Below are 10,087 nucleotides of genomic sequence, written 5' to 3'. Positions count from 1 at the left end.
ATTTCCCGAGTTTCTTGGAAATGCAATCTTCAGCTGTGATCTTCACTCGCCAGCGGATTTTACTTTGCAAGATCAATTGGATCTCCATTTCTATATATCTTTTAACAATTTTTCAAGTTTTTGCGAAAGTACTGGAAAATCGCCCCAGGTCCCCACTTTTCGAAATTTTTAAGTCGATATACGTTCCCAAAACAAAATTTACGCAACAAATTTTATACAGGGTGGTCCACGCAACGTGTGCACCGTTATAACTTCCAAAGTACGCGTTGCACGAAAAAATGTTATATACAAAAGTTACATGGCTTAAAAGGGTACACTATGTAGTGCGTTAATTTTTTCTACAGGTGAAGGCGTTTCGGAGATTTGAAGGTCAACTTTGTTCTTTTAAACAGAATACTATATTTTTTATAGCAAAATATGGTAGAGTATCGAATTGTAAGTAAAAAAGTATTGACCGTTATTAGCCCTAAACCTAACAGCTAACGAGTAATTTCACTTTATTACTTGAAAATTTTCCTCACGTAATATCAAGTTGGAGATTCAACCATATCTGTAAGGTTATAACGGTGCACACGTTGCGTGGACCGCCCTGTATATTAAAGCTTGAAACGACGGTGAAGATTTCGCCCACAGAGTCGAAGAGTCACGCACACAAGGATTGAAGGCAAAGTTTAAGTGAGAAAAATAATGGAAATTATTTTCCAAATTTTCGTGAGCTCTGAAAGGGTTAACCATCACAACCAACGTCACTTTCTCACTTTCTTCTATGTAACATATTTTCGTAAGCAATTTTCAATTGTTCTTCTAAGTCCATTAAGTAAGAAAAAAGAAGATCGACGAATTATTGCTCACACCCTATAGTACTCTAGTTAGGCACGGTCGTCATACCCACATGTTCCTTTCACACGCACGAAATTTTCGGCCCTCGATTGAAACGCGCGATAGAACGATATCCACTTGAAAGAGGACTACAAAACAGGCAGCCATGTGTGTGCATGTACGAGATAACGACGTTCCTGGAAGCAGATCGCGACTGAGATTTATCTGACGCGAAGACACCGTTTCCAAACGGCTCCTCCCCTTTGGCGACTGGCCCTGGTGAATTCTGAATGCGGCCAACAGCCGCGCAAACCGACGACGCGACGTTGTCGGGAGAAGAAGAACAGAGAAGAGGAAAGATATTCGGTTAGGATGCATAGAGGAAACGAAATCCGGCTGATTCGGATCAGAATTCAGGGCGCATTTGTGTCGTCGCCAGAGACGCCGCGTGAGATTTACGAATTCGCGTTAGATCCTGGTCCTCGGGTATTCAAATATTCCACGAAGGAGAACGGGGATAGTCGATGCCGCGTCACATCGTCCTCTCTCGTCGACGAATCTCGGGATTATGCGGATTTGTAGAGGGAATATCAATGAAACGGGGAACACAGGATTTTTCCTGTGGTTCGATATGATTGGAATTTTTTCACTCGTGAAATTTTCAGCGAAGAGCTTGCAGTAAAACGTTTGACAGTCTTTTGACCATTTGACTCACAACTTTTTAATCAGTACGTGTATTTTTTTTTCGTAAGCATCGAGACACCTGTTGAATGGGGAGCGAAATTACATAATTATTCCAAAATAATTGAGATCCGTAAAAAAAAATTGAAATTAAAGTAAAATAAGTGAAATACAATCAATAGAATGAAAAGAAGTATCGAGACACCTGTTGAATGTGGAGCGAACTTACATAATTATTACGAAATAATGAAGAAAAAATAGTTCTCCCTGGAATCTTGCAATATAACGAGTACATAAATATACTGTTGCTAATATGTGATACTAATTTTACTCAGTACGTATATTTCCCTTCATAAGTATCGAGACACTTGTTGAATGCGAAGCAAGCTTAAATAATTACAAAATAATTGAGATCCTTAAAAAAATAAAATAAATAAAACAGAATGAGTAAATTAAAAAATACAATTTCGCTACTACGTGATACTAAGCTCCAACGAATAAATGTCCTTTAAACTGTATAATACTTTCTGCAGAAACCTAACCAGTGTCCCAATACTTAACAAACCGTAATGTAAGTAGATACACTCTGAACGGTGTAATTACCCTATTAGAATCTTCGCAGAGGTACTTTCATTTCCCAGATAAAAACACAACTAAACTCAGCATCTCCGTAAGAAGACCTCACAGTTTCATTATTCCCCGCGGGAAAGGGATGATGACAGGCTATCGACTGAGAAAGCACACACGCGTCCGAAAGACAAACTTGCAAATGGCACGTATAATGGTCCCAACCATCTCTCTCTCTCTCTCTCTCAAGTTTCTCGTTCAACCATGCTGGTAATGCACGTATAATGTTTCCATGAATTGAGACATTACTTTCAAGCGAAAATGTACGATCGCGATTCACCAGCTGAACACACCGGGCCTCGTCTCTCCGCCAGGCGGAGTGTTTTTCCCGAGCGAGGGAAGCTGATGACTACCCTCCGGGATCTGTTCGAAGCAATTTTCACTGAGCTAGGCCGGGCATAAGCCCGGGCTCGATCAAGGATACGACGGACTCTCGATCCTTCGGCGCGGTGTGCATTTATATCGCGGCGGGCGCAGAGGCGTGCGCAATATTTCGCCTGTCCGCGAGTAGCTTTCATGAGAATACAGCTATCGGTAAATTGCCGTCGCGAAATTACGAATATCGTGGCTCGTATATCACCGCGATTATTTTGCGTACGAAGGGAAATTTATCGAGACGACCGCGGACGTTACGTTAAGGTCCGACACCGAGCGACAGCGCGTAATTTCGCCAGTTATTCATTGTCCCGGGGAGCGTCATGGGAATTTTCGCGGTGCGTTCTGCTCGTGCGACTAACTTGCACTTTTGTGGAAAGTGTCTCTACTTTTGTCACGCTTCAGTATATTTTAATGTCGGTTTGTGAGAGAAAAATGGTAGTCGTTTGGTGAAGAATTTAGGCGGTGGTTTCGTTTCTACTAACCCTTTCATTCTCAAATTTAAAACTGGAAAGTTAATATACCTACACTTCTTTATTTATATTTATTAGAATTCATGGTAATAAATTAAAAGATATTATTTGAATTATAAATCTTCTTTATTTTAATACGTTAGGAAGGCACGCCGCTACGCAATTAATCAAACAAACATCGACAAGACGCTGCGAAAAAAAACATAGCGTCCGCTATGCTAAACAGATGGTTACTATGTTATTTTTATATATAGGTTTATATTAATCTGTCTCAGTATGTTGATCATTTCTGCTGTTACTATTACACAGACACACACTCACTTCTTCTAATAATCCAACAATATTATTTCTTTCGTGGCACGAGGAACTATCAATTCCCTTAAAACTTACTTGGTATTTATTTGGTGAAAAATTCTGGTGGTAGTTCCATTTCTGTTAACCCTTTCATTCTCGAATAATTTCAAATAAGAGAAATTGATATACACTTTTTTATTTATATTATTTCTTTTTTGACATAAGGAACTATCAATTCCCTTAAAACCTACTGGTTTTTAAAGGACGTTTCCCGACAGAAAGTGTGTTATTTTGGAAACTTAGGTAGGTATATGTACGTAAAAATGTCCAAAAAGTGGGAATTGAAGGACATAAAAAATTGTTAAAGGAAAATATAGAAATGGGTACCTCACACGAGGGTCAAAGGTGTTTGCCGACCGAAAGTATGACAAACTTGAGTCTTAGTCTGTGAGTAGTGAGCCCTAAATCTTTCGCATAAAGGCTCGCAGAAACCAACGAAATCTAAAAATTTGTCACCACCAAGGTAAGAATATAAAATCGAACAAAGTCCAAAAAGTAGCGACCGCCAAATGCAGCGAGACTTCTGCATATGCATAACTACACGCTATTCCGTATTGATAAAAGTAATTCAGTTTGGAAGTCGAGCAGAGCCGAAAGCGGAAGAAACGTGGAATTGCCGGGTGTATGCAGCTTCCGCTAAAAACCTGTGTTTAAATGGGAAAGATTACACGGCAAGATGTTGGTGGAGTTGTAGAGTGTCCGAGAGAAATCATCCTCACCGCGGACAGATAATTCGTTTCACTTCGGTATCCTGATTAATATCTGCGAAACAGTGTCATTACCGTACAGGCTAACCGTTGTCGTTCACGGAGTTCGAACACGTTCGATACGTTCGACTTGTAATTTCGAACCGGGTGAACCGTTCGTGCAATTTCATGGCGTGTTAGGGTCGATCGTGGCCCACGGCCATCGATTTCGTTGTGTTCCCTGCGCATACGCGTGTGTATGTGCACCTGTGTGCCTGGAGAAAATTCGAAAGGATCGCCCGTACGAGAAACCGCCATTAGGCGATAGCGAGTTTCCGCTAATCGAGTCGTTTCTCCCTTGTAACGTGGGAGGTTGGGTACACGTCTTCCAAGATGTTGGACGGTCGGTAACGATGTTTGTGCAAGATGATTTACGGAGATCGAGGCATGCTTTCCGTGGCACACTCTAAACAATGAGCCTTCGAATCTTATCTCCGCAGCTTGGCCATTGTGCGTGTGTTTTATTGCCGCGAATCGAGCGAATTCGTACGGAGGAGGAGTTTAGCGCGAGCTTTACATTCATCCTGCCTGCGCAAGCTGAGTCTTAATTATACGCTGCCTTCGCGTGTAAATGTACGACGGAAAAAGAGCATGAAATATCGTACGAGAGATGGAAATTTTAAGAAAAGAGGATCGTACAGATTGGGAGCTTGGTAACAATGTTCTTACGTGATTTAATCTTCCTTCGAATCGAGAACAGCGTTGGATGTATCGTAACCTGTCATTTAGGTTTAGAAAATCGGGATTTTTGAAATTGTTCGAACTTTGAAGATATGTGTAATTTTTTTTGAAGATTTTTGTTATTTTTTTTATTGTTCCGAGATTATTACCACTCGCGTTATCTGAGCGAAATTTTTCACGGTAGAGAGAGAAATTATCTAGATTAATGTGGGTGTAGCGGGACTCTCGTGTGAATGTTTAATTTAGATTCTAGAGCGATAGATGCGTGAACGAAGGGTGCATGAGCAACGGAGGTGTGAAGGAAGTGTGTTCGAGCCGAGTGCGTGAGATTATCGTGTGAAAGAAGGCTGCACGGTCACTCGTGGTTTGGTTAGATGTGTCCAAATGTTTGTTAAAAATGTCTGCGTAGAGTGGAAGAAATGGGAAAATAGAAAGAGTATTTGTAATTAAAATTCAGAGCGAGGGTATTTGAGTATTGCAAGAAACTTTCGCTGCGGCAAATTTTAGTACACAGTGGCTGCAAAATATTTTTTTTTAAATTTCTTTTACTGAATTAACGCGACAGAGTGCAGAGGATAAAATTGAGGCGCCAAAAGGCTCCAATAGCAGTTAAATAAATTCGCGATTATTTTTCAATTTCCCGTAATTCGACCTGTCCACAACCTAACGTTCCTACGATAAGAAAGAAAAATCGAGGAACAGAGTAGGCTGACGCGTTACAAGGCTGTAATTCGCCGTAGGAAGACTCGAAGCCGCGTTGTTTCACGGGGGTAACGATCCTCGAGATCTCATTTACAGTACAAATTAGTCGTAGGCCGGTCCTTGTGACCGTTAATGGTCTGCCGGCACGCAAAGAGGCTAGCTTTAACACGGGGGTAACGATCCTCGAGATCTCATTTACAGTACAAATTAGTCGTAGGCCGGTCCTTGTGGCCGTTAATGGTCTGCCGGCACGCAAAGAGGCTAGCTTGAAGACCGCGCTTTATCCGTGACGAAGTGTGCTCTCTTCGCTGAGCGACGCGTCGCGTTCTCGCAGCAGAAGATCCGTTGGCTGACTCCGCGCCATCGCGCGGCCCGTATTTCGCGCGAGCCTCCGCTGAATGCGAGTTAAACGAAGATTTATGCCGCGCCGCGTAAATATAAACAACAATATGCAATCCCCGTCTCATTGTCCAGCGCGAACGAGCGCCGAGCGGCGTCGACCAATGCGAACTAATAAGCGAACGTGTCCGAAGCTTTCACGTGCGAGGCCTTTCCACGGGACTAATTGAGTGAACGCGCCTGGCGACACCGCATAGAGGCTTCTTTTGTGCCGGGAACAGTTCTCGGTGTTTCGTTGAAGTGGTAAATGTTTAAGTAAGTAGCGTGTAAAGTGGATGGAATGTCGAGGATCGGCGTGTTAGAACTGATTTCAGAGGTGTTTGCGGGAATTATACAGTGATAATTTTCGTATTTCAGAAGAGAGAGGATATAGTAGAGGTAAAAGGGATTTGGAAAGTTATTCCTGGTTAAAATGGAAATTCCTGACAAGAGAAGTTGCGTTCGATCCCTGGATGTGGGAGGTGTAATGATTTCTCAGGATTAAGTAGGTAAAACAGATGGTAATAGTCTTAGGGGGTCTTTGGCATAGACGGTATTCGAGTCCTATTGTAATTTCTGAAGTCAAGATACCCTTCGCCGCGTGGATAGAAAGGATGGGTGACCGCTCTTGGGAAAAGAATTATCAGTTAGGAAAAATTGCACGGAGTCTTTGGTGGACTTTCAGGGGGACTTGGTGGACGGTAAAAAAATTAAGTTATAGAGTTCCAAGGTTAAAAAATAGGTATTTGAAAGTCTCAAAAATTACATCAGAAAAATTTCAGCGAATTTGGATTGAACAGAGAAGGAGGAAAATAATGTGGTGGAGTTTTCTGACGTTATTTGAAGGCATCAGGAAAATCCTACTGTATCCAAACTTAATCTACCAACGCTATCCATCAGCAAAAAAAAGCAGTGGAAGTTTCTCAAAAATAAGACAACAAAATAAAAGAAAAGTCCGAGGAAATCAATCTATCAGCGAAATCCAACGATCCTCCTCTGCATTCGCAACACAACTCCGCTTCAATCATAATCAAGCTCCCTCCCCCTTCTCCTATCCCGCTGCTGCTCCATAAAACACCTCGTGGTGCAATCCGTTTCTCGCCTAACTACCTGAAACGCGACGAACAAGACAGACAACACACGAAGCCCCGGACGAACAGGAAAAGAGGGGAAAAAGAAAAAATGCTCGGCAGCGAGCAGCGTATTTCGTTAGCGAGAGAGAACGCGCGTTTCGTCTCGCCGGTGAAATTTCAGCGAGCGCGTAATGCGCGCGCCTATTAAATGAACCGGTTTTAATGAATTTGCTTGTCCGCGGCGTACGCGAGCCGGCGTGCACGTGTAGTCGGCGAACGGTCGTGAGTCGCCTCGGAAGACTAATCGACCGGGGCGTAACGAGCCACCGGAGCGACGATCCATCCCTCCTCCCCATGAAACGGGGGACGAAAACAGTTCTCTCTCTCTCTCCTCTCTCTCTCTTTCTCCGCGAGCGGCGGAGTTTTTTGCGAGAGCGCTTCGGAAATTTGTCTGTCGCTGGCTTAATACGCCGGCTGTCACGCGCGTCGACGCTCATCCATCCAGAGTACTTCTGGCAGGTACGCGCGCCTCCCCCTCCGCCTGTATCGCTTTAATTCGCCGGTTCCCACGTGCGATTTCACCGGCCGCGATTTATCGCGCAACGTTTACCTCCCGTCAATCTCTTCAGTTTCGTTCTACGTTAGACAAATTTTCCCAGAGTCCTCTCGAATTTGAGGATCTTCAACGAGCAAGTGAAAGCTTCACCAATTTGGTATCTTCTCGATTAACCAACGCGCTCTATTCATCCTCGTCAGGCGGGTTTCGTTCGCGAAATAGTCTCCAACAATGACACGACCATTAGACTCACGTCACGGAGAGCGCGTTGATTGTAATCAGCGGCCGCTAACTTACACCAACTAGGCATATCGGTTCGATAAATCTCGCCGCGCACTTTTCCGTGTACTATTACGTTGCACGAGATGATACGCGAGACATTCATCATCATCGACTCGAACGGGTGGTAGATAAATACGAAGATTCGAAGCGTATCGAGCACCTTTCGAGCCGACAATTTCTATCGAAATTAAATCGATAACGCACACATTGTATCGCTATTATTACACGGTGAATTTTACCACGCACAACACGCGTCCCGTAAAAACGAAGCTACGCGTTGCTCGCGCAATATAGAAATTCCTACATAAATTTCTAACGTATTCGTAGAAAATTCGCGAGATTCGAGGGTCATCGAAGACTATAATCTACGGGGCTCGCATCCCAACACCGATCACAGTGTTCCACCAACCGGCCAACATGTTTGTTTTCGTGTAATTGCCAGGATTCGATGCGTGTGTACACGCTGCCGCTTTACTTATGCGCGTCCACGATTTTCATCTTGTAATTACGAACTATCGCCCCGTCTGGCGTTCGACGATCGTACATCATTTGCACGGAACCCTGTGATTACGGCGTTTAGAAGGGTGGCGGGCGGCGATTCCGTGACGCGAGAAGAGGCCACAAACACGCGTTTAATCGCGGTTCCTCTTAATAACACACCGTCGATCTGTCGTCGACGTTCTTTCACTCGTTTCACTCCCACTAAACTTCCTCCCCCCCCCCTTCTTTTCTTCTCGCCGAAATAAAGTGAGCAAAAAAATCGTAACTCTATACTCACAATGTCCTCCATACTGTGATTTCCGGCGTGCATTAATCCGGGATTACGTGCAGCTTCCCACGGATTGTTGTTTCAATCGTAGCAATACATGCACAAAAATCCCACAATCTCGACAAATCGCTACTCAGCTCCTTCGTTCTCTCCCTCTCAGCAAATCACACGATAGCTTCCTCTCTCACTAAGCGTCGAACAACTCGCTGTCATTCTCAGAATCATCGTCCAGACAGACGATCACTATTTCATACTAAAACTTGTCACACTGTACCGGCGAAAATCGAACCAAATCGAACGTTCATTCTTCGTGTTACTCGTAGACGTTCTTATCTCCGAGGATTTCTCGCTGTTGGTTCGGGGTTCAAATGCAGGATAAACGCGGATCGGAGCTGCTCTCTCGTAACCGGAGATATCCAGTCTATTTATACGGTATAGAAAAGCTCGAGTTTGTAAACACGCACACACGCAGTTCCCTCGCGATCTCACCGTAAGATCGCCGCGAGGATCGTCGTCACCGGTACACGGTGACGACAACGACAGTCAGGGTGGTCCGCGACGCGCGACATCCTCGTACCGGTCGTCGAAGTCTCCGCGTGTTCACTTTTCAAACCGATCCTCTTCCTCGCATATTCTCCCTATCCTCCTCTCGACTTCGATCCTGCCAGTGACACTTCCAGAAAAAAAAAGAACAGCAATTTCTAGTAGAAACTTCGACGTGTCAAAAACCCCGTCGATTCGTCTAAATCCTTCGATCGACGATCGAACAACAGCGGTCCGGAGTTTTTATCGCGTTCCAGCAGGGATGCAAGTCCGTTGGATGAATTCTGGACCACACACAGTCGTGGATGAGTTCGTAGAACGAGCGTACGATCGACGTAGAAGCGCGAGACGGTGGGCCGAGAGGATGCAAAAGGACGACGCGCGGAGAACCAACCGTTCGCCGGCTCGGGCTGAATCTCACTGACTCGGTTGTTGCGCTGCCCGCCAGCTCTGGCTGCGACGTGTTGCGCCCGCCGTTAGAGCGAGAGAGAACCGACGCGTGGCAAAAGATAGACCGAGAGAGGTGTAGAACGCTGCGAGTAGCGTAGTGGTAGTGGGGGGTTGGTTCAGGCCCTTCTTCCATCGAATCCCTCGAACCCGGGCCAGTGAGGCCTACCGGGTGCCCAGGGCTTCGACCATTATCTCCGTTAGGCGCAGCGCTTGGCCCGCGCCACGGACGACCGATGGAGGGAACGAGGGGTTTATTATATTTACGAGGCGTTATCGAGGCAATCCAACAATATTGATTCCGGCCATCTTAAAGAACGCCCAGTCCATGGACCCCCCTTCGGTTACGCGGTTCTTCGCTACCGGAGGCCACCTCGTGCTCGCCCTTCTTCCTCGTTTCTTTCGTCGCAGAGATCTCACTGGTCTCCTCCTCCCTTTTCGGGTTCTTACCCCGTCGACATTCACCGGAGGATCGGAATCGTCGATCGAATCACACACACACGCGGTTTCGTTCACGTGAATTACGCGACGATCGAAAGTCGAGGGAAGTCCTCTGGTTTTTTTTTGCTTCCGTGTGGAAG

General features: G+C 45.0%; 1 protein-coding gene across 1 annotated transcript in view; it reads right to left on the bottom strand.

Moving 5' to 3' along the window:
* Positions 1–8,558, bottom strand: part of LOC108573532 (TSC22 domain family protein 1) — a 101,659-nt gene extending 93,101 nt beyond the window's left edge. Inside the window, exon 1 of the mRNA XM_017935993.1 lies at positions 8,526–8,558. Coding sequence (XP_017791482.1) covers positions 8,526–8,558 — 33 coding nt within the window. The remainder of the gene's footprint in view (positions 1–8,525) is intronic.
* Between the last annotated feature and the right edge of the window lie 1,529 nt (positions 8,559–10,087).

The sequence above is a fragment of the Habropoda laboriosa genome, unplaced genomic scaffold, assembly GCF_001263275.1.
Source record: "Habropoda laboriosa isolate 0110345459 unplaced genomic scaffold, ASM126327v1 scaffold153, whole genome shotgun sequence".
Lineage (NCBI taxonomy): Eukaryota > Metazoa > Arthropoda > Insecta > Hymenoptera > Apidae > Habropoda > Habropoda laboriosa.
The sequence above is the reverse complement of the archived record's forward strand: the minus strand, read 5'-3'. Positions and strand labels throughout refer to the sequence as shown.